We start from the raw sequence: 24,888 nt of genomic DNA, 5'->3' as shown, positions 1-24,888 counted from the left end.
GTACAGGAACCATAAGGCACAGGAACAAGTCTGGATAGTCACAGGGCAGTGACCAACCTGACTGAAAGGTGGATACATGTCCTGAAATCTGTGGGAGGGGCATTTGAATGCTTAAGAGGAAATATATTATTTAAGCCTTTTCCTTTAATCAGAAATAAAATATTCTTTATTTCCCCAAATAGGGAATTCTTACATATATCTTAATTTATTGAAAAGTTTTTAATAAACTAAGGACATACAAAAAAGAGGTGGGGCTGAGGGAAGTAAATAATAAAACCTGAAGATAACTCAAAAATATATCAACATGCATTCAATTGTCCATTATTTTTGGAATTTAGGGTTTTTTTAATTTTAATAATAATAAGCAATAAGCAGTTAAATAATTGCAGCTTTACATTGGCAGTGCAAGGACTGAAGATTATTTCTGGGTAGCGATTTCCAGTCCTGCTAGTTGTCCTTGGCTCTTGGTAACATTCTTGCTCATTAACTTCAGGAAGACTTCCAGGAGTAAAGATCCGTCTGAAAGTGGCTGAAAATAGTTTTTAAAGCTCAGCTTTCTTGGCTTGACAGTGAAATGACCGCGCAGGCCAGTCACTGGGTCAAAAATCAATTACAAAACAGAGGAAGTTTTCACGTCTTTTATTTGTGCATTAGCTCAAAATCACAACCAAGAATAAAGACAACCACCAAATACAGGAAACACAGTATTGGTTTTCTTTTCTTGGCAGGCTAGGTCGGCTGCCCTCCAGCCCTGCTGCGGATCCCGCGAAGTGGACGGTTCCCTGCGTGGCTTCCTTCCAGGCCCCGCCACCACAGAAACCCTCCTGCGGGGGCCCTCAAGCTGGGTCGGTGCGAGGACGCCCCCCTCCTACCTTCCGGTCTCCCCTTTCCTCCGGGAAACAGCCGTGCCTTGCCCCACCCTAGACGGAGTCCGAGAGCGCCGCGCTCCCGCGCCTCCAGCCTGCCCCAGGCCAGGTGGGGATGCGCCCTGCGCGGCCCAGGGCTCCTCCGAGCAGTTCCGCGTCTGCGCAGCGGGCGAGGGCTGGAGCGGGGCTGGCCGGGGAGGCGCCGCGAGCGCGGGAGCCAATGGGCACGCTCGGGGCAGCGGGGCTGGCGGCGGCGGCCGGCGGGGCGCGCACTCTCGGGATGGAGGGCGAGCGCCCGGCGTGTCAGGCGCGCTCCTGCGGCCTCCCGGCCGGGGGTGCTGAGGGCGAGAGCCCGGGGGGCGGCGCCCCCTTCCCGGGCAGCTGCGGCTCCCCCGCCCTGCTGCAGGGCGAGGTGCTGGACCTGGACGAGGACGAGGACGACCTGGAGGTGTTCAGTAAGGTGAGGGCGGCGGCGGCGCGTCCCGGGAAAGTTCCGAGGCAACTCCGGGAGTTGCCACCGCTTCGCCTCCGGCTGCCTGCGGCGCGCTCGCCCTTTCAGGGCGGCGGCTCAGAGCTGGAGCTGGAGGTGGGTGAGGCCCCCCAGGCTGCCGGAGCCCCTCGGCAGCTCTCGCCGCGGCGGGGCCCCGATCCGCAGCCGCTCCCTCCGCACTTTGACCGTACGCGCGGCGGGGCTGTGGCTTCATAACTCTGCAAAGTTGTGATTTCTTTTCTCCTTCTCCTATTATGACACCGACGTCTGCTCGCCACAGTGCCGGAACCGGGAGGCGAGTGGCCCGAAACTGCCCCCGCCCCTGCCGGCTTCTCTTCGGGCGAGGACCGCCCGAAAGATCTCTTTCTGGGAGAGGGATCAGCGAGTTTAGAAGAATTATTCTTGATTTAGTGCTGTTGGCTGTGGATTTGAGGCTTGGGTGGCACCCAAGGTGAGTCTCAGGTCCTGTGGGAATAGGTACGAGGAAATGCCCGCTGCAGGAGACAGCGGCTGGGTGTCTAAGGAAGCACCTCCGCGCGGAGCTCAGGACTTTTCCGATGGTCAGCCACTGCCACCCAGCCCACAGCCAGCCGCTTTCGTTTTTCCCTTCCCCCAGGAAACCAAGGACCAGAGGCCTTTTTTAGCTTGTTTTATAGCTGGAGAGAAATTGACTTGGGGAGTTAGCGGGGTAGACTTCTGGTGGATCTAGAGGCTGTAATTTCTTCAAGGGTTTTAGAAAAGAAGAATACCTTTCTTGCAGGGCAACTGAATGTCACTCCAGTTTCTCCAGTCACTGCTCATAAAAGACTTGAGTTCAGATCAGGACATTGTATTAATTACTGAGGTGCCCATGCGACAGTTAAATGTTACCTTGAGATGTTAGGTAAAACACCCTACCTACCTAACCAATGCCTTTACTCTGGGAGAGCAAACCGAAGTTAAAAAGTGAACAAACATACTCTGACTCCAAAGAGAAATATGTAAACCTTATTTTTACTTAGGGTTAAATGGACTGATAGACCCAGTTGTATTCCAGATACTTAAACAGACTATCACAGTTTTGTGCCCTTGGCTTTTCCATTTATTTAAATTACAAAACAGTGCAATAATTTTATGTTTAGTTGTAAAAGGCAAACAACTGCCTTCTTATATCCCACGCATACTTTATGTTCGGATCAAGGACATTTGGCCAGTTGATTGATGATTTCCTTTATATCCTTCTTTACACTGATTTCTAAGTTTATGAATATTAGTCTATAGTTATGCATCGTGAAAGGTCCACCATGGAGGGCGGGTGCTGGGAGTGGCAATTGTGTATCAGAATCCTCTGTCTGAGATTGTTTTAAACTTGTCAAGTGGTTTGTCTTTCTTCAGAATCTAGGTGTCCCACTGCCTCATAAGAATCACTTTCAATGAGGCCCTCTTGTTAGAGGTGGATCTAAAGTGAAGCTAATGAAATTTAAGCTTCAGAGCTGTTCGTTTGCTTAGGCCTTTGGGAGTGTTGGGGGTTGCTGGAGTGGTAGTTGTTCTAGGTGGGAAGGAAATGACAGGTTGCAACCAGAAGCATTTCTAAATAAGCATTTCTGGTAAATTGCCTAAAGCTTTCTCAGAATAAAGAATATCCATGGCTCCAATCATTTATAGAAAAATTTTTTCTCATTCTAAATAAAAATCTGTTTTTCTACCTGATTTTGTACATGTAGTTTTGTATTCTTTTTAAAACGGGACCTTCCAAACTCTGTAAGCTTCAGACTCATACCCCTGGCTCCACCCTGCTTGTTAGTGTTAACTACATGTGTTGGACACTTAAAACAAGTTAAGAACTACTTCTGTAGAAACTGGCCACATAAATTAAGGTAAAGATATAATATTGCTTAAAATCTGAAAAGAATACTTGGAAAATTTTAAAATTAGACTCGGCTTACATTTCAGTAAGTTGAGTTTTTCAACTATTAACTGTAGTTAGACAAATAAATTTAAGAAAGTCTTCTCTATGTGGCCTGCCCTTCCCACCACTGCCTCTCCTGCCTGCTCCTCTGTGGAACTCTGCCACTGCCCAGCCTACTGCAGGATGGTATCTCACAATTACTCATGAAGCAGCCTGTCATTCCCCTTCAGTGCTTTGAGATTGGCTACTTTGATATTCAATTTATATTCACATTTGTGGTCCCCTTATTCCCTTTGAATATTCGTGAATATATATCTGGTACCTCTCTCCAGGAGCTTCTCAAAAAATGTGAATTTCAACTTATTATTATTCCAGTTTCCCCACAGTATATTACAAGTACATGGAAAATACATATTTTTTTTTTTTGTACAAGATGCTGTGCTAAGTATTCTTTGGAAAAAAAGAAATAGCGATTCATTTCTTGCTATCACAATCTTGTAGTCTAGGTGGGAAGATGGGACAGAAACTCTAAATGGCAACATAAATCAAGAGGGATGGAAATTGAAACCAAGTGTTTTCTGGGTTTTCAAATAATCCAGTGAGGTGAAAATGATGCCAAATCTAAAGAGACCATAGGGAATTCAGAGAATACTGATTTAAAAGGACAAGTATGGCGCACACCTGTAGTCCCAGCTACTCAGGAGGCTGAGGCGGTAGGTTTGCTTGAGCCTAGGAGTTCAAGGTTTCAGTGAGCTGTGATTGTGCCACTGCATTCCACCTAGGCAATAGAGCGAGACCCCATCTCTAAAAAACAAAAATAAAAAGAGAGGAGAACAAGAACTAGTATAGATGTTAGGAGTTAGGAGAATATATATAACCAATGTTACAAAAACAATAAAATATTAAAAAAAGAGAAAAGATACAAATGGTAACGGTGTAAGAATTGTTTTAGAATGAGGCCAAAATGAGATGAGGCTTCCAAAAATTTAACTGGAGAAAAGGGCCATTTTCTTCACATTTAGAGTAAAAATTTCCTCTTTTGGGGGAAAAATAATGTATTAAAATAAATTGCCATTATTTTTATTAAACACTATTTTATAGAAGAAACAACAATTGAAACAGTGTACATGAATAGATCACAATGAAGCATTGAGATGCTTATCTGGTACTCAGTGAATGATAGCTCTTATTATTATTGGTCTTTTTAAATGTATTCAGACTGTAAAGTGAGATCTTTATCATCAGAGACCTTATGGATGTAATCATCCTCATCACCACTAGTCATCTTTGAGAAGTCATAGAATGTAGAAACAGTGTCCCTAGACTTGAGATGGGTAAATATTCTTTTTTAAAATGGCAAAAAGAGAATTCTGGAAGGTGCAGAACAGTGGACTTAATTTCCACCAAAGCCGTAAAGTGAATTATTTAGTATTTTGTTTAAAAATACTTTGAAAAGAAAGAGGTGATCAATAGAAGCTAACATGTTTTAAGTTTTAAAAACTTAAGATTTTTCATGGTAAGTTAGAAACATAACAAACATTTATTTGAACAGGGTTTTTGAAAAAGTCACTCATTTTTGTAGAAAAGGTTATTTTTTAAAAACTAATAGGTTGGAGTTGTAGAGACATTCAGCATACATACATATATTTTTTTCTCTGTCAATCTGGAAATTCAACATAATGATGGGCAGAATTGTACTATTCAACAGTTTAATAAAATATATAGAAAAAGATGATTTTGCAAGTCTACTTATTTTTCACATTTTTTCTTTGGACAGTCTCTATTTAGTTTTCTAATGGTTTAAATGAGAGTTTAATGCAGGAACTATTTATAGAATGATGGGCAGAGTTAAGAGACAAACAAGGGGTACTGAGGCACTTAGAGATTTGTAGTAGCACAAAGCCATTAGCACCTGTAACTCTAGAGGGATAAGGAATGGAAATAATACGCTGGAACCTACTCAGAGCTGAAGCTGTGGAGAAGGGGCTACTTCAGCAGGAACTGTATCTGTAGGGAGTTGTAGCTACTGTCAGAAATGTGGTTCCAGAGCAGGGGATGGATAAGGAGTGTGTTCCCTGAGCTCCTCTCCTCCTGCCATGGATCTCCTGCTTGTGCTCTCCACTGGGTGAGCTGCTAAGGTGATGTCATCCATAGGTGCCAGCCTGCTAGGACACAGAGAATAGAAGGGTGGGGCTGAGGGTGAAAAGAAAACAATAACCAGCATAGTTCAAAACTGTGGAGAGTAACTTTGCATAAAGATGGTGACATCAGCATTTATCTTTCCATATACTCTTCTATAATGTGCCCAGCCACCCGTCCCATCAAGAGATGAAATCTGCTTTCCATGAATCCGTGTGGGGTTGTGACTGCTTTGACCAATAGGGAGGTAGAAGTGATGCTGTGCATCTTACAAGGGCAGATCATAAAAGGGAATGCACGTTGCGCTTTGTCCAGTGGGACACTGCATTTTGGAGCACTATGTAAAAACGCAACCTAAGACCTCCATGCTGTGACGAAGCTCGGCACTGAGAGCACGTGTAAATGCTCTGGTCAGCAGCCCCAGCTAAGTCCCAGGCACTATCCAGCATTAAGTGGCAGGCTTTTGAGTGAAGATGTCTACATGATTTCAGTCTGCAGCATCCAGGTGACCTTGGCCATCAAATCTTCTCAGTTGAGGCCTCACATGTGATGGAGAAGAGACAAGCCAGTTCCACTGTGTGCTGCCTGAATTCCTGACTAACCAGTGAGCAAAATAAAACATGAAACAATAAAATTGTTTTATACCACTAACTTTTCAGATGGTTTGTTACACAGCAGTAGTAACTATAACAATAGCTAATAGTCTGTAGAATATAATCAGCCTTCCAATCTTTCGATAAGGCTGAACCTTATCAAAGTTTCAGGAGCAGACTCTGAAATTTAATTGGGATATACGTTAAGTCCTGAAGAAAGCGGTATTAGTCATTGTAAATAAAAATACCACCAAGACATAAGCTTAGTAGTTAGGAGTAGAGACTCTGTAGCTACTTGTCTGTGTCAAAAATCCTGGCTGCACTGCTTGCCTGCTAGCTTAGTTTCCTTGGGCATGTTACTTAACATCAATGCCTCAGAATTTTCATCTGTAAAATGAGAACAGATAATAAATGACTTACTATATTTGTTTCCCTTTCTCTAAAGCCTACATCCAGATCTTGGCTTAGTGAATCTTACCGTTCTGATGATTTAAAAACAAGAGAAACCAATAAAACAAAATCGGGCTGATCTAGGACTGTATTTCTCCCATGAAAAATTCCACTCTCTGCTATTATAGCCCTCTTACTTGTTAAGTACTCTTTTATATTCTTCTCAAGGGAGGAAGTATAGGTGAGTGAAGTAGGAAGAAGATGAAAAATCCTCAAGTTCTCCTTTGAGTTGGTATACGTGATCAACAATAAAATTAAAACAAGTAAGGAAACTTCAGAATAAAATTTGGAAAGACCTTGTGTAGGACCATTTTATGTGCAAACCTTCCTAGTGGTTTTCAGTGACTGAAAAATCAATATACACAAATGATGTGATATTAAATCTAAATAAACACCATATTTCAAGGTCATATGGAATATTAATTGTATTGTAATCCTGAACTGTCTATGCCCCTTCTGAAGATTCATTCCGCCTTCTCTATTTTTAAAGTAGAGTTGATAGTCCCTGTCAGAAAATGGCAAAGGAATGTTTTCTCCTCTTTGGATGGCAGTACCTTGTTATCAATTCTTTGGAATGCTGTTTTGAGATGAAGCCTGAGATCTTGTGTAGGCTTAGCATAAAGAGGGCTTGGATGTATCAGCACTGTCTTCCATTGGCACAGGAAGTAGGTAGCAACAGTCTTGTCACACAGTTGCCATTCATGAAGGAGAATACACAAAGAGATTTCACTGATGATACATTCTGGTAACTGTGGCTTGGGAAGAAAGTCTGGGGAAGAACAAAAAATGGTTTAGCAATACTTAAGCTTAATTCTCTTAACAACCCTTTATGAAACGTTGTTATGATCTAGGTGTAATAAATGTTTGTGGTTTTGAAGAGCAAAATGAGGACTACTGGGTCAAAAATATATGGAGAATTTTCAGGTCAAGTTAAAGAAGAGTTTTCCAATTGAAGTTTCCAAAATAAAAGGGATTACCCGGCACAATCACGAATTCTGTCACTAAAAAAGTTATAGCATAAGCTGGATGACTAACTGTCCCAGAGGAGATGAGGGTGTGACAGTTGAACTGTCTTTTTCCACTATTAAGAGGCTGTTAGAATGGAATTTTAACTTACTAAATTTAACTGTAAGAGCAGCAGAAAGTCTTAATTAGATGGTCCTACTTATCCCTTCTATTTAATTCCCAAACTGAACTATGTTCTACTGTTTCTCAATTCTTACATCTCTCTGCCCCAAACTGTTGTCTTTTCCATCTAATATTCTACTAATGACGTAACAATTCCTTAGGTGTCCAGGATAAAATGTTTACCTTCTATTTATACCTCTCATACACTCTTCACGTCTACTTATGTATCTGAAAAGTCCCTATCAGTTTTACCTTTTTAGTAACTCTAGAATTAGTGTTCTCTTTCAGTGCCCTCTGCTATAATCAGATTAGTTGTGTGGTTACTTCTGAGAACCATTAAAATAGCCTCATAAGGCCTTCATTCTCCTAATCTTCTCCCTCTATTCTGTGCTCCCAGCAAATCAGTGTTTCCAGAGTGCACAACTCTGAGCACATTGCCACATTTTGCCATTCAGGGCTCTTGGTGATCAGGCTATCTGCCTTTTTCCTGGCCACTCTCTCTCCCCTAGAGCCTTACTACTCAGAATGTGTTCCCTGACTCTACTGCATCTCCTGGGAGCTGGCTAGAAATGCAATTTCAGAACCTGCTCCAGACCCAGTGAAGAAACTGTATTTTAACAGGATTCCCCGGTGATGTCGTTGCACTTTACAATTTGAAAAGCACTGATCTAGGTTGGTCCACTTGTCACTGTGTAACCTTAGTCCGTATTTTTCTACTTCTGTATAATTACTGTTGGGTCAACAAAACAAAATCCTTTCTGTCATTCATCACCCAATGTAAAATTTCCTCTTCCCTAAGAACCTTCTTCATTTCACAGCTAGAATTTCTTTCTAATCTGTGCTCTCAGTAATAGCGTTTTAAATCACCTAATATCTAACATATTCTGCCTTAGAAATTTTTATTTCTCTTTTCTAAAACCTTGATTTCTTGTCTATTTCCAATAGATTAAGCTTGTTGAAGGTAGTAAAGTAGGAACTCTAAATATTTATGGATGAAAATATTAATGAATGACACAGCCTCTATGTTTTTCATATTTGTAGACCTAATTATTATAGTAATTTGCCAATAATCTGTTTGCAGTGAATTTAGTTTGTATTGTTCTGAGCTTTTCTATCAGGATACTAAACTAAATAGATTAAAACAAATTGGTCTTAATCAGGGGTAAGTAATGTTATTGCTGATGACACAGAGCTATTTCAAGTCTCTATACTGGACAAAATTTCCTATTTAGATTACATTAGAAGAAATAAACACAAAACATAAAAAATCCCAAGAGAATCATTTAGGAACCTTCTTGTACTTTAAAAAATAAATCATTTTAAGCTAATAGCACCTGTCTCAGGGAGCTTGGTTACAGCAGTAGAAACCAATTCTGGCAGGAAAGATGTGAAATGGTGAATATTAGATTGCTCACAGAGTAGATGAGAAGGCTGGAAATGCAGGTGCAGAAAGGGACAGACACTAGCAGGAACTATAGCTAATATTATACAGTCATATGCCACATAAGGGCGTTTTGGTCTATGATGGACCGCATATATGATGATGATCCCATAAAATTATAATACCATATATTTACTGTACCTTTTCTACATTTAGATATGTTTAGATGCACAAATATTTACCACTGTGATACAATTACCTGTACAGGTTTGTAGCCTAGGAGCAATAGGCTATGCCACATCATATACTGGAAAGGGACCTCCAGTCTTTTATGCAGAGACAACAGTGTTTTATTTATAATTTGAAGGGGCAAGGGGGAAAATTATTAGAAAGAATTTGGAAAAACGATGTCAAAAGACTCCAGATTTAAACTTAATATACTCTAAAAAGCATATTTTATTCCACTGAGTTTTAAAAGCAGAGTTTTATGCTTTATATCCTTGAAGGTCCTGACAGTATGCCCTAGCACAGCTCTGAACTGATAGCGTGCTATGGTTTTATGAGTCATGAGTGTGATTAAAAAGGAAACAGTTTCCATAGCTATGCAGTTAGTGTTCAAAGTTTATTTTATTCATGTGTTTATTTGTATCCCACACTTTGCAAAGAAGATAAAGGACTAAAAGTTAAACATTTACAGTTAATCACCTTAAGTATAAAGTTTTCTCAATAAACAGGTGAAGAGTTATGTGCTTAAAAGATTTTGTCTATTTTAAACAGAATACTTGATTACCTCTGGACTGCATATATCAACCATGCTGGAGTGTTACCTATAGTATTAATAAAAAAAGCAATCAGAATTATTAATAAATACTGACATAAAAATCATGTATGATAAAACAGGTTAGACCAATAGTTTTAAAATTGAAACAGAATAATTTTATTATTTTTGACTTTGAGAAATGCTTTTGTATGACATGCTCTTTTCTTCTTTTTAAAATCAACTTTATTGATGTATATTTTACATACCATAAAATTCACTCATTTTGGGTGAATGATTTTTTTTAAGCAAATTAACTGAGTTGTACAACCATCACTGTAAACCAGTCTCAGGACATTTTCATCTCCCCAGTAAGATCCATTATGCCTGTTTACAGTTTATCCACATTTCTCTCTCAGCCATAGGTAACTGCTAATCTGTTTTCTGTCTATATAGATTCTTCAGGTTATTTCCTATAAATTGAATCATGTGAGGGTTTTTATGTCTGCTTTCTTTCATTTAGCCTAATATTTTTGAAGTTCATTTTAATTGTAATTTTATCTCATGGTTTATTTTTTGATAAAGAAATTTTTGTTTTAAAATGAAAAACAGAGAACTTAATCATTTAAATTGAAATATTAAGAAGAAAACATCTGTTTAGAATTAAAATGAAAGCCTTATTATGTGAGACTCCAAACAAATGGCAAATTCTTGGTAAATGAATCTTCAAAACTATAAAAACAAATCCCTAATTTGTTCTCCTGTACTGACTCTGAGAATGTTAAGTTTGTGTCTATCTTTTAATGTAATTGAACACTGAATGATGTCTTCATCAGCTTTCACTAGGTTATGTGGCAGCACAAACAACCTCAAGATCTCAGTGGCTTACTTACAGTGAAGATTTCTTTCTTGCTCATGGACCTGTTAGCTGTGGCTGAGCTGTAATTCTCTTTCTGGGTTTTGACTCTACTCCACATGTCTTCTTTATTTTGGGATCAAGACTGAAGGAGTGATCCTTAAGTGGACCATGTCATTCCTATAGTAGAGGGAAAAGAATATGAGCACTGGTAGAAACAGGAAATGGCTTCCAAATCTTCTTCCCAGATGCATACCATTGTCCAAAGCAAGTCATGGTCCAACCTACTGGGGTGAGGAACTATTACATTTTCCCTCCATAGGTAGGCACTAAAAGTCACCTGGAAGTTGATCAGGAGGTACAATCCTATTATAGGAAGAAGAGGAAATATTGGGAACAATCATACCACCTCTGACAATGGTTTTGCATCAGTTATAGGCAAATGGTATGTTGGATCTTTCTGAACTTCATTTTTAGAGTGTTAAATACAAAAAAGAAAGTTTTCTACTCAGTAAGAAATTATCACATGTGTAATTGAGATAAATGGAACTGCATTAGATATGATTAATAACCTCCAACTGGCTAATGCTCATGAATAATCTGACTAAGACCATGTAGATGCTTAACAATCTCTAGTTGTGCAACAAATGTCATACTTTGGGATTCTCGGGTGCAGTGTTCAATTATCATGGAGTTCTCCCCTCCTTTTTTAAAAAATCCTGTAAGATAAAGATGTGAATTCTTAAAATTCTGACACAGTAAATGTCAAAATGAACCTTGTTGATTATTCCTTCATCATAGTCTGTGTTCCAGCTATCTGTCTCTTTTCTTGTGCTCGGACATTCTAAGTCCTTTCCTCCCTTGGGCCTCAGTGGTTCATATGACTGGAATCTTCCTTAGTGTTTTACATAGCTGACTCCTTCTCACATTACCTCCTTAAAGAAACCTTCCTGGACAGGCCTCTCAAGCGTTCTTCTTGCTCCCTGCAATGCCTTTCTCCAGCAGCCAGCTCCAGTTTCTCTGGAACTTACTCCCTTGTTTATCAATACTTATTATCTTTTTATCTGGAATTATCTTATTTATCTATGTATTTATTTGTTTATTATGTATACCTTCTCCCTCCCACCCAACTAAAAGTATAAGCTTCATGAGAGCAGAAACCTTGCCAGTCACTGGTCTTGGCCACTGGTATAGCCCCAGCTCAGTGCCTGACACATGGCTGACATTTAGTGACTGTTCTATGAAATAAAATGACTACACTAGGTGCTTTTTTGTGTGTATTTGGATGTGGGGATTGTTGAGTCTTGTTCTATAGATTAAGAGAGAAGTGGCCGGGCACGGTGGCTCACGCCTGTAATCCTAGCACTCTGGGAGGCCGAGGCGGGCGGATTGTTTGAGCTCAAGAGTTCGAGACCAGCCTGAGCAAGAGCGAGACCCTGTCTCTACTAAAAATAGAAAGAAATTAAGGGCATGGTGGCACATGCCTGTAGTCCCAGCTACTTGGGAGGCTGAGGCAGGAGGATCGCTTGAGCCCGGGAGTGTGAGGTTGCTGTGAGCTAGGATGACGCCACGGCACTCACTCTAGCTCCGGCAAAAGAGTGAGACTCTGTCTCAAAAAAAAAAAAAAAAGAAATAAGTGATTTTGGGAAAATTACTATCATCCCTATACCTCAGGTTTATTAACTAAAATATGGACAATGATAATGATACTTCCTTCAGGTGACTGAGAGGATTAAATGAAATAATGCATGTATGTGTTGCTAAGGCACAGTTGCTGGCACTTAGAAAACTCTCAGTATTTGCTATCATGGTACATAAGATTAATGTTTTTGACTTGTGTAAGCATCCACTTTGAATTGTTAGTGAGATCTTCAGAGGATCACAAAAACATACTTGTTTCTATCTTTAAGGAGCTTATACTTATTTAAGGGAAAATATTGTGGCAATAAATAGTCTAGATGGGGCTGTATATACAGCTACTTGGTTAAGTATGGAAAAATCTTCCTTGGATATAGAGGAGGCTCCACGGACATAAAATTTAGGATGGTAGGGTACTTTTAATTTGAAATAATTAGAGCATAAGAGCATATGTTTTTAAATTACTATTGAGAGTGATACCAAAATTCTGGTATTTTTTCTTAAGTGCTATAGTGTGAGCATAATTTCCTCTTTGAGTGAGTTATTACGTGTAATATCTGCCAGGCAATTTAGAATTACTAGGATATAAGAATATTTGGTACATCTGTTTTGATCATCTACTAGTTTTCCTTATGTACATATCTTCAAAAATGCTCTGTAAATTTGTCGGTAGGGCTAGATATCTAGGCAACTCAGCCCTTTCCCTGGAGAATATCTATACAGACAACACTTCGGTTTAGGGGACTAGGTTCAGTTTGCTGGAGGCCAGGACCCTTTTTAGCCATGCCTATATTAAGTGCACAGTTGGTTGTGCTCCTTAGAAACCATTTCTGATTACATTCCTGAGTTGGGTTTGCAGTGTTATCTGTCCCTATGATGTATATTCAACCTCTTCAGAAGTTCTGGTTAGAGTAATTATTTTTCCTGGCTTGTTCTGCTTCTGATTAGTCATCACTGAATCCACAACTGGGTAGTTGGCTGATACTGTGGTTTCTTGTGTGTATCCAGTACCCCAAAGTTGTTTTAATGTAGTTTCAGTTGACCTTTCATCATTTGTGGATTTAGCATTCATGGCTTTAAGTATCTTTGACATGCAGTAAAATGGCATTTCCCTGAGGCACACAAGTGAGCTACACCAGTGTGTTGGAGGACATACTTAGAGGGGGAGCCTCACCTACTTTCAGCGTTAGCATTTTAGTTGTTCTTTATTTGTCGTTGCTTATACATTCAGTAGTGTTTGTTGAGGTGATTAAAAACATTGATTTGTGAGTATGTGTGTGTCTGAGTGTAAAAAAAGTCCCTAATAGAAATGCAAATGCTAAAAATCTGAAACTTACCTTCTGGCTATCTACCAATCATCAAAAGGACAGTATTTCTAAGTTTCATGAGAAAATTGTGAAAAGAAAATTAATGAACACTTAGGTTGATTCTATTTCTTTGCAATTGTGAAATGTTCTGTGATAAACATAAAAGTACATGTATCTTTTTGATATAATGACTTCTTTTCCTTTGCGTAATCCCCAGGAGTAGGATTGTTGGAATGAATAATAGGTCAACTTTTAGTTCTTTGAGGAATCTCCATGCTGTTTAGCAGTGTTCATACTGATTTACACTCCCACCAACAGTGTATAAGTGTTCCCTTTTTACTGCATCCACATGGTTGGCCTCCTTTTTGTAAATATAGTTTGATTAGAACACAGCCACACCCATTTATGTGTTGTCTGTGGCTGCTTTCACAATACAGTGGCCAAGCAGAGAAGTCATGACAGAGACAAGATGGCCTATAAAGCCCCAGATATCTATTATCTGGTCCTGTATGGAAAATGTCTGCAGACTTCTGGTAATAGGATAATAAAATTTGCATCCATGTACCACCCCTCAGCTTAAGAAATCAAACACATCCAAAAATTTTGACATCCTCTGTGTTCCTCCTAAGATTATCTCTCTTTCTCATATTTAAAAACACTAATAATCTGAATTTTGTGTTTGTCATTTGTTTGGTTTTTATGCAAATTTAAATATGTATCTTGAAGCAATATATTTTAAAGATTTATGCCTTGTAAAGATTTGGACCTTGTATGTTTTAGGACTTTTAAAAATAACATCATTCTTTGTGAATTCTTCTGTGATTTGCTTTTTCCTCCTAATACTTAGTTTGAGATTTATCCATGTTTTTGTATGAGACTGTAGTTGATTTTCATTGCTATGTATTATACACACCCTTATATGCATATTCCACAGTTTATTTATTTATTCCTCTATTTCTAATTTTTTCTGATTTCCAACAGTGCTACCTTGAATGTACTTGTACTTCCTCAGGTTTTGTGCACTACAGAGCTATATATTGACCATATATTAATACATTTATTTATTCTGGCCTTAGATTTCCATTTAATTTCATGGGAAACTGAAAACAAAATGAATTCAGTGATGACTTCCAGGGATCCCTGTCATATTTTGATGTAAGTTTGACTTATTGGCATTAAGAGGTCCTCTAATTGATAGCAGTTAAGAGTTCGAACATGTGATTTAACCTATGTCCTCATTTGAAAACAAGGGGGAAAAGAGCACCTACTCATAGTATTTCTATCTGGTTAAAAAGAGGGAAAAATATACTCTAAGGGATTGTGGTAAGATTTACATAAAATAATTCATATAAAGCCTTCAAGTTGACATTGCATATATCACTTTTATTATCTCTTTTTAATCTTTCATGATCCAAGGTGAGGTCTGACCTCTCTAAGAAGTTGCAGGTGAGAAAACTGAACCTCAGAAAAGTAAAGTCACTTGACCAAATTCACACAGCTGGTACATGTCTAAAGTTAGATTAAGTTTAGCAATGCCTGATTAAGGAGACCTTTTCTTTTAATATGTCACTTTTAAAATTTTCTGCCAGAGGGAAAATTATGTCAAAATTATTTGAAAAATTTCTATGGTCAATATATAGCTCTGTAGTGCACAAAACCTGAGGGAGTACAAGTACATTCAAGGTACCACTGTGAGAAAAAACTAGAAGTAGAAGAATAGATAAATAAATTGTGGAATATGCGTAGAAGGGTGTATATACTACATAGCAATGGAAATCATGTCAGATAAGATTTGAGTGTTGTATGCCCCTTTATAGAACATGACAGAGGCTAGCTTCCCCCCCAATCACATTTTCAACAGTGCTCCACAGAAAGAAAGCCTTTCTCATTTTTTATTATTATTATAAGTGGGCAGATTGGAAGGATTTGTAAACCAAAACACAGCTGGCAAGTCTAAATTTAGGCCTATCAAGATGAGTGTCCCTCTTAACAACATGGTTTCTCAAACTCTTTCCACTTTAAGTTGTTTTTTTACCAGATGTCTCTTGGTGTGTGTGTTTCTTGTGCATCAGCAATTTTATTTGCATGGCGTTTTCATGCCAGTATTCTGATTTATCACACTTCTCACATTGATTTTTTTTCCTTCTACTTGTAAAAAGAAAATAGCTGTTTGTGCACAGATGGTGGATGCGATTTAGTATTATCAGAGTAATTCATGTTATATTTATGAGACATTCCTGAGTGGCATTTCAGTGAGGGACAGTAATGAAGGACACCTCTTAGAGAGGTCATGCTACATCTTTTAACCTATTTCTTTTGGTGTTTATCTCTGGAGCACTCAAATATTGCCCAACCATCATTTGTTTTAAATTTCAGCTATGTATTTTGTTTACTTCAGTAGTAGAACTTAGGAACCATCAAATAACACTAAAGGAGGGAGGCAAAAACCCAGAATTCCTGGATTTGATTATTATCCTGTAAAAAGAATGAATGAATGGAGCAAGGATGAAGTATTTTAATCGTGATTTCTTCCTTCCTTGTACCCTTGCTTGTGCTCTCAAATTTTTGTTGTGTGCAACTTTAGGTGCAGAAATGCTGTATTAGTTTGCTAGGGTTGCTGTAACAAACTACCACTGACAGGGTGTCTTAAACAACAGAAATGTTGTGGAGGCTGGAAGTCTGAAATCAAGGGGTCGGCAGAGTTGCTTTCTTCTGAGGGCCATGAGGAAAGGATCTGTTTCAGGCCTCTCAACCTGGCTTGTATATAGCTATCATCTTCCTATGTGTGTTTCTTCCCTCCTCCTTTTTGCATGTTTCTGTGTCTAAATCCCTGCCTCCTCTAAAAATAAAGATACTAGTCATATTGGATTACGGCCCATCCTAATGACCTTAATTAATTTTAACTTAATCATGTCTATAGGGATCCTCTCTCCAAATAAGATCACATTCTGAATGAGGTACCTGGAGGTTTAGAGTTTAATGTATGAATTTGGGGGGACACAATTCAACCCATAACAATGCTTATAATAAGCCAAGAGTAAGAACAGATAAATTTACACTTAATTTGTAAGTGATTTTGCTAATACGTTCTAATATCATGCTAATACCACTCTAGTCTATTTCAGTGAAGTTACTGAAGTGGTTTCCCTCACAGTGGATGTGTTGTTTTGGAGTAAGGATAAAAAACAGTGAATTCTTGGAATATATCAGTCTTTCTTCTCTGTTACACACATTTAGGTCTCAGCCTGAAGCCGTTGGAAGATTTTCTTGGTTTTGTGTTTTTTTTCCACTAAACTAGCTATAACAAAGGTTTTAAACGTTATTTAAAAAATGGAGATTTGTCACACGGATAATTTTTATTCTGCCTTAATCTCTTGAAGAAGAAATTTAAAAATGTAATTTTATTGTTTAAATGACCTTAGGATAATGGGCATATATCCAAGTGGTGAGAGATAGAGAGAGGGAGAAAGAGAGAGAGAAAGACACACACACACACACACACACACACACACACACACACACACACGTGCATGCACATGCTCCCTTGCAAACACACATTATTGTGGAGGTGAGACCTTTGTTTGGAAACAACAGATTTTAATGATCCATTTCTCCTGAAAAGCATCAACCACAAAAGGTTAAATGGAGTTCTTTTTGGTTAATTGCTTCTTTGGGTCTTCTCAAACACCTATTTTCTTCAGTTATTCACATCCAAATGTAAGTCTTTTAAGTATTGTCAGTATATTTTTTTCCTTTTTTTGAAGTGAATATAAAACACTTTGGATAGTCAGTTTTATTGAGGTTTTAAGAATGCTTTTGAGTGATTCATAGTAATTTAAATCCTTCTTTGCTGAAATCTTGGATGTTGCTAAATTTCAGTCTGTAATTTTCTTCCTTTGCTAGATATTGAAACATATTTTTATGACACCACACTATACTCATTGGAATCGTGAGCCTTTGTAAATGCATGCAGATCTTTCCCAGTCTACAAAAGGATACATTTTGTGCAGAAGAAATAGAATGCTAAATTATGTAGTAGGTAAAAGAAGTGGGCTGTGGTAGGTTAGGAGGGTGAGCAGAGAATGCCAAAGCACATGGTTGTACGCAGCGTCAGTGAAATTTAAAGTACGTTTGCCCACCAAATTAAAATTTATCAGCTTTCAAAACTACTATTTATATCAAATGGTTCTTTAGAGAGATTTTGTTCATGCTGATTACACATTTATTTAGAAACTCTAAATTCCGTTTTTAATGGCTGCTTAGTATTTCTTTGTGTTAACATCTCATAATTTATTTCAACAATCCCATTTTCGGTGGATTCTAGATATATTTTTAAATTTCCTATTTAACTATGCAACTTTGATGAGTTAAGAGAAATAATCAAATGTAATCTAAGGTATTGTGCCAAAATGTCCTAGACAACTCTTTTAACTTATCACTATGGTTTTTACCGTTTCTCTTCTGAATACGTCGTGTGTAATGTTGACTAATAATTTTAACATTTTTTTCTGTTACGAAATATGTTTATTTTAGGCTGTTTGAAAAATTCAGAAAGTCACATGGAAAAAATATGTAATTCTATGTAAAAATACATGTTGTATGTAATCTCAGCATCTGGAATAACTTCTGTTATTGTGTCTTCTACTTCTTGGTCCAAATCATGCCTAAACAAAGGAAAGGATTTACCATCCTTTCACAAAATCTTTTGTGATCACAATAGGCTGAACCTTCTTAATCTTAATGACCGTTGTTATTCTTGTCTCTTCAATTATTGTGTCCTACAATAATAGCTCTTTTGCTATTGCATTGAAGGATTACCTAAATGTTGCATTATGGTTTATGTAGCTAAACTTTTTGTGGAAAAAATGTTTTGAGCAGTGTTCTGGGTATTACCCATGCTTCAAAAGCATTTTTATTGATTTGGTTTGAGGGAAAAACAAGTCCATATTATGATTTCACCCTTTTTTTCCCCTACTCATAGTTTCACAGAAAGTACTTATTTTTTAAAAAAATCAGAATTTATTACATTTTACTATATTAGTGCATTTGGAGCTGGAAGAGATTTTGGAGATCATCAAGTCCAACTCCTTAATTTAATCTAGAAGGATTGAATTAATCGTTCAAGGTTGCCTTCTTATCAATGGCAGAGACAGGACTAGAAGCCATTTTTGGCCTCCTTTATAATTATTGTTTTTTTTTTTTTTCCACTCAGGATTGGCCAACTTTGTTGCTAAGCTAAAATGGAATTTGTTGCAGATTTAATCTTCAAATATGTCAGTTAACTTTAGTCTTACATAACAACAGACAAAAGTCAATTCTAACATCTATATCCCTACTTTGGGGAAAAATGTATCTAAAAGAGAACATATAGATACAGTTGGAGAACACATGCTTTCTACTACTGCAGAAATAATTCAAATGTCCTATCGATAATGTTAGTTTTTTCTTTGCATATGAATGGAGCATTATTTGTATTTAAAATTTACTGTATAATATCCTTTCGTTTCATTTTTAAAATATGTATAAAAAAATAACATGTAGCCCTTCTTTACCCATTTTTTTTTCTTTTCTTTGTAACTTAGACAAAACAAAACTGTAGAAGGTGACTGAGCAAATGACCAGTGTGGCCAGTGAGATAGGGGCTGAGGTGGCATTCAGCACGGCTGGGATTGAGAATGAGGCTGCCTTGACCTGTGTGGTCAGAGCTGCAGAGACATCCGGCGTGGTTAGGAGATAGATTACATACAGGGGGATGGAGCCAATAAGTAAATATATTCAGGATAATGGGAGCCAGGCATTCACTGCTAGAGAAAGAAGTTATAAATATGGAAAGGGAGAAGGCTAGAATAAGTCATATTGTGTCAAATTAGAATTAGAGATATCAGTGTGAACTCTTGGAATTGCATATCTACTTCTGTTTAGCCATAGATCTTGATCTAGAGCTGTATGTGTGTACATGTATGTGTATCATACATGTATTTCCTAGCATTCATATCTTGGTTTGTAAATACCAATCTCCTCTAAAAGGAACCAGAACTCCTTTCAGAGCAATGTCTGAATCCAGGGCTGGGAAAGGAAAAGAATAAAATAAACATGAAACATCTTCTTATTCCAAAAAGTAAAGTGCTCAAAGAGTAATAAAGACATACTAATGAAGACACAGGTACCAGCTTTGAGGGACTTCCACCAGTCAGTCAAATTTGGGACTGTTCATGTATCAAAACAAATTACAATGTTAATGGAATATACCTGTAGAGTAAAATAGGAATCTTCTGAGTCTGTGTTCATGTAAATACTCTTCATCCTCATTAGTAAGACACCTATTGATAATATCAAAGTTGAGAAATAAAAAAAAATAACTATATATATATATTTTATAATGAGGAACATAACAAAGGACAAAAATAGCTTAGAAAGTTCTGAATTTCCTTCTGAGGATCATGAACTGTTAATGACAGAATGGAGCAGGAGGATGCTGCATTTTTATTTTTAATTTGTTTTGCTTTCTTTAAGCCTTAAAGACTGATTTGACTTTTTAAAACTTAAACATATTTTTATTTTGAAATAATTTCAAACAGAGAAAAGTTGAAAAAAATGAAGATTCCCTACCTCTTAGCATTTCACAACTTTTGCTTTCTCTCTCTCTCTCATTGAGATTAAGCTGGAAACATGATGCCTCATTATTCCTAAATAGATCTTTGTGTATTTTCTGAAAACCAAAATGTTCTCCAACAACCACAGTGCCAATACAGGTATTCAAATCAGGAAATTATTATTGAAACAGTACAACAGTCTAATACACAGACCCTTTCCAATGTCTCTATCCCAATAATATTCTTTAGGGAGAGAGAGAAAAAAAATGTTCTTCCCCTCTGGTACAGAATCAAATGCAGGATCATGTGTTAGCTGTTGTATCTCTTTGGTCTCCTTCAATCTGGACCCACTTCCATCTTTCTTTTTCCATCATGGTATTGACCTTTTAAAGCTATGTTATAGGCAGTGTTCCCATCTCCTCAAACATATACATATGTTTTTCTCTCTCCCATCATTTTAATATAATTATATCACCATTTTAAGGTAAACCCAGGATTAAGAGAAATTCATTTTTATTCACAACCAAGCCATATAGTGAACTATGATTATATTTTCATTCTTGTACAGCTTTTGCTTTCCTGAGTGTTCATAATTCATTTGTTCATTCTGTCTCTTTTTCTCAGCCCTCCCTTCATCTCTCACTTTCTCGCTCCTTCTTAATTTTATTGTACCAATTATAATTCATCTATAAGCCTAACATAAGCAGGCTCCTGTTTAAATATATCAGGTAGTCTGTCAGTTTCCTTTTCTTCCTTCCTGCCCTTGTCCCTGCCTTTCTTCTTTTTTTCTTTACTTCCTTTCTTCCTTTCCTCTTTTTCCTTCCCCCTTTTGCTCCCTTCTCTTTCTTGTTCTTTTTTCCTCTATTCCTCCTTCCTTCCTCCCTCTTCCTTTATTCTTTCTCCCTGTCATCTCCCTGCCTCTCCGGAGAGGGATCTTGCTGGTCCAGTCTGTATGGCTGTTCTCTAGGTTTGCTGCAAAGCTGTCAACCTGGAACATTCTTTTACTATCATTCAGTGAATTCCTTTTACTTTTACCTTCTGTTAGATCTCTTGTTTTTAGATTCTCTTTCTTCTTTCTTGGTATATACCCTTATTTTGGAGAAGTAAAGAAGCTTCCAAAGAATAGGTGCATGGGAAGTTAGTTTTTGAAATCTTGTATATCTGAAATGGCTTTATTCTATTTATATACTTAAATGACAATTTGCTTGGCTATTTATAATTCTGGGTACAAAATACTTTTCTCTCAAAATTTTGAAGACATTAGTTTATTGTCATTGAGTTTCCAGTGTTATCATTGAGAAATCTGATATCATCCTTATTCCCAAGATTACTATTTTATTTTACTTGCTTATATTCTCTCTGAAAGCTTTCAGGAATTTGAAAACTTCTACTATTATTAAATGTCATGGCGATGGATGCTTGTAGGAATACTACTTACCCTCCAATCGCTGTTCATTTTTGGGAAATCTGACAGACCCTACCAACTTGGAAATACTTTAATTCAAAGACATTTTCATTCTTTATTTTCTGGAATCCCTTTATTCAGGTACTTTCTGCGTGGATCCCTTAATTTTTAAAAATCCTTTCTGCTTCAGTCTCCATCTCTCGTTCTTTTGGTTCTATGTAGTGGGACAGTTCTTGAGTTCTGACTTTCAGACCCTCTATTGAGTTTTTGTCATGATAAAATATTTTAATTTTCATGAGTCTCCTTTTTTGTTGGTGTTGCTATTGTTCTCTGAATGTTCTTTTTTATAACACCATGTTTTCATTCGTGGATTTAATTTCTTTTGTTATCTTTCTGATGATTTCATGGTTTTTATTTTTTAAGTGTTTTTATTTTTTAAGTGTTTCTCTATTCCATCTGTTTCCTCTGATTTTCTTTTGTTTGTGTGTGACTTTCTTTCACATCAGAGACTTTCCTCATGTTTGGATGTCTGGATAGTTTGGATAGTTCCTGCACCAGGCAATAAAAAGCCCAGTTGGTATTCTGCATGCACAGTAGGGGCTTTGATGTAGAGTGATTATGCAGAGACCTGGCTAATTCATTAGGGGACTATAATTGTCAGCTTTCTCTGGAATGATCATTGAAGAGAGGAAACTTCTGGCCACTGTGGGTGCTGTGGTATGAATGTTTGTGTCCTCCCAGAATTCATGTGTTGAAATGGTAACTCCTGCTGGGTGCAGTGGCTCATGCCTGTAATCCCAGCAACTTGGGAGGCTGAGACAGGATGTTTGCTTGAGCCCAGGAGCTTAAGGCTGCAATGAGCTATGATTGTGCCACTGCACTCCAACCTGGGCAACAGAGCAAGAACCAGTCCCTTAAAAAAAAAAAAAAGAAGAAGAAGAAGAAGAAGAAAAGAAAAGAAATGCTAACTTCCAAGGTGATAGTAGTAGGAGGTAGGGCCTTTGGGAGGTGATTAGATTATAAGGGTAGGACTCACATGATTAGAATTGGTGCCCTCGGCCTTCATCCTCTGTGACGAATGTATCTTGCTCTTGCTCTGTAAACAAAAAAATATAAAATTGAAAAAATAAATAAGAAGGAATTGGTGCCCTTACAAAAGAGACCCTAGAGAAATCCTTGCCCCTTGCACTATGCTACAGTGAAATGGTGCCCTCTGTGAAGTAGAAGCAGGCCCTCACCAGATGCTGGATCTGCTGGCACCTTGATCTTGGACAGTTTAGAACTGTGAGAAATAAATTTCTGTTGTTTGTAAGCTATCAGGCTTATGGTATTTTGTTACAGCAGCCCAAACGGACTAAGATGAGGACTAAGTTTGCACTTTCCTCCCAACATTCTTAGACCAAGTGAAGGAAGAGGATTGGATGTCTTTCTGTCTAGTATGCAGGACTTTCAGTTTCACTTGATATCCATATTTATTTTCTTCCTTCCTTCCTTCCCTCCCCTTCCCCCCCTCCTCTACCTTTTCTTTTCTTTCCTTCCATCCTCTTGTTCTTTCCCTCCCTTCCCCTCCCTCCCTTCCTCCCTCCCTCCCTCCTTTCCTTCCTTCCTTCCTCTTACAGGGTCTTGCTCTGTTGCCCAGGCCAGAGTGCAGTGGCCTGATCATAGCTCACTGCAGCCTGTAACTCCTGGGCTTAAGAGATCCTCCTGCCTCAGGTTCCCAAGTAGCTGGAACTAAGGTGTGTACCACTATGCCTGGCTAAGTTTTAAAAATTTTTGTTGAGGTCTCGCTGTGTTACTCAAGCTGGTCTTGAGCTCCTGGCCTCAAGCTCTGCCACCACCTTTATGTCCATAGGTTCCAGGTACTTCTAATTCTCAAGCCTTTCTGGAATTCTACATCATAAATATGCTTGCTTTTTCCTAGTTAGCCATTCTCTTCTAGGTTACTTTGCATTTTTCTCTGCACTGCTATTTCATTTACCACTTGACAATCAGATTTCCAATTTCCAAAAAGTATTTGGCATATTTTCTTTGCTATAGTTTTTTTCTTTTTATCCTTGTCTTAGTCTGTGTGTGCTGCTGTAACAAAATACTTGAGACTAAGGAATTATGAATAATAGAAATTTATTTCTCTCAGTTCTGGAAGCTCAGAAGTTCAAGATCAAGGTGCTGGAAAGTTCAGTGTCTTGTGAAGGTTGCTTTCTGCTTGCAAGATGGTGCCTTATTGTTTTCATATGGCAGAAGGTAGAAGGACAAAAAGGGGGCTAGCTAGTTCCCTTCGACAATTTTATGAGGTTGCTAGTCCCTTTCATGAGAGCTCCACCCTTATAACTTAGTCACCTCCTAAAGCCCCATCTCTTAATACTGTCGCATTGGGGATTAAGTTTCAGCATGAATTTTGGAGGGAGCACGAACATTCAAACCATAGCAATCTTTGAGGGTTTATGCTTTTTGTTTGTTTGCTTCTTTCTTTTACTGTCATTTTTTGGGTGGGATTTTAAGAGGAAACAGATAAAAATACACATTCAACCTACTATATTTAACTAGAAGTCCAATCGTCCTTTTTGTTTTTGATGTATTTCATTAATATTGATGGTCTAAGAGGGAAATTTATTTTTTCTATTGATATTAATTTTTGAATGTTTCATTCCTTAGGATGCCTCATTGATGGACATGAACTCCTTCAGCCCTATGATGCCAACATCCCCTTTATCAATGATAAACCAGATCAAGTTTGAAGATGAGCCAGATTTAAAGGATCTCTTCATCACAGTTGATGAACCTGAAAGCCATGTTACTACCATTGAAACTTTCATCACTTATAGGATTATTACTAAGGTAAACACTACATGAACATTTTCTTGAATATAGCTGCTTTCTTTGAACTTTTGGAAGTGTTTCTTGTTCATTATAACTCTCAACATTACAGAGTCTTAGCTGAATTGCATTTTATTTTTTCAGCCATTTTGGGTAACATTGCATCTTATGTGCCCTTCACTTGTTCTGTATGAAGTCAGTGAAAATCAAATTGACTTGAGAAATAGTCACTTATTTTATAGCATTTGTGCATTTTAGAATAACAGCATTTAGGTTTTTAGTTTATAAAATTATAAAGAAATACCTTTGGAAAAAAGGGCCTCAAATTGCTAATAAAAAAAAAGCAAATAGCTAAAAACATGACATAATATTTTGTACTCACATTTCTTCTGAAGGTTACAAAATGTCATACTACTTGTTTTCCAAAAGGGAGCAAGTAGCTACTTTATCTTCTATGTGAGATACTGTTACTTGTCCAGTAATTCAAGGGCAGAAGTAGATCTAGAGCCCAAGTCTCTTTAATCCCAGAGCAAAGCTCTGCAAAAAGACAGTTTAACTCAGGCAAAATAAAGCAACCAAATAC

General features: G+C 37.8%; 1 protein-coding gene across 4 annotated transcripts in view; it reads left to right on the top strand.

Moving 5' to 3' along the window:
* Window positions 1–1,084: 1,084 nt before the first annotated feature.
* SNX7 (sorting nexin 7) overlaps window positions 1,085–24,888 on the top strand; it is a 94,218-nt gene continuing 70,414 nt past the window's right edge. For all 4 annotated transcript variants that reach the window (XM_012661054.1, XM_012661052.1, XM_012661053.1 and 1 more), the window contains exons 1-2: window positions 1,085–1,326; window positions 24,144–24,326. In XM_012661054.1, coding sequence (XP_012516508.1) covers window positions 1,087–1,326; window positions 24,144–24,326 — 423 coding nt within the window. In that variant the 5' untranslated portion in view covers window positions 1,085–1,086. The remainder of the gene's footprint in view (window positions 1,327–24,143; window positions 24,327–24,888) is intronic.

The sequence above is a fragment of the Propithecus coquereli genome, unplaced genomic scaffold (assembly GCF_000956105.1).
Source record: "Propithecus coquereli isolate 6110/MARCELLA unplaced genomic scaffold, Pcoq_1.0 Scaffold7, whole genome shotgun sequence".
In the NCBI taxonomy this organism is placed as follows: domain Eukaryota; kingdom Metazoa; phylum Chordata; class Mammalia; order Primates; family Indriidae; genus Propithecus; species Propithecus coquereli.
The sequence above is the reverse complement of the archived record's forward strand: the minus strand, read 5'-3'. Positions and strand labels throughout refer to the sequence as shown.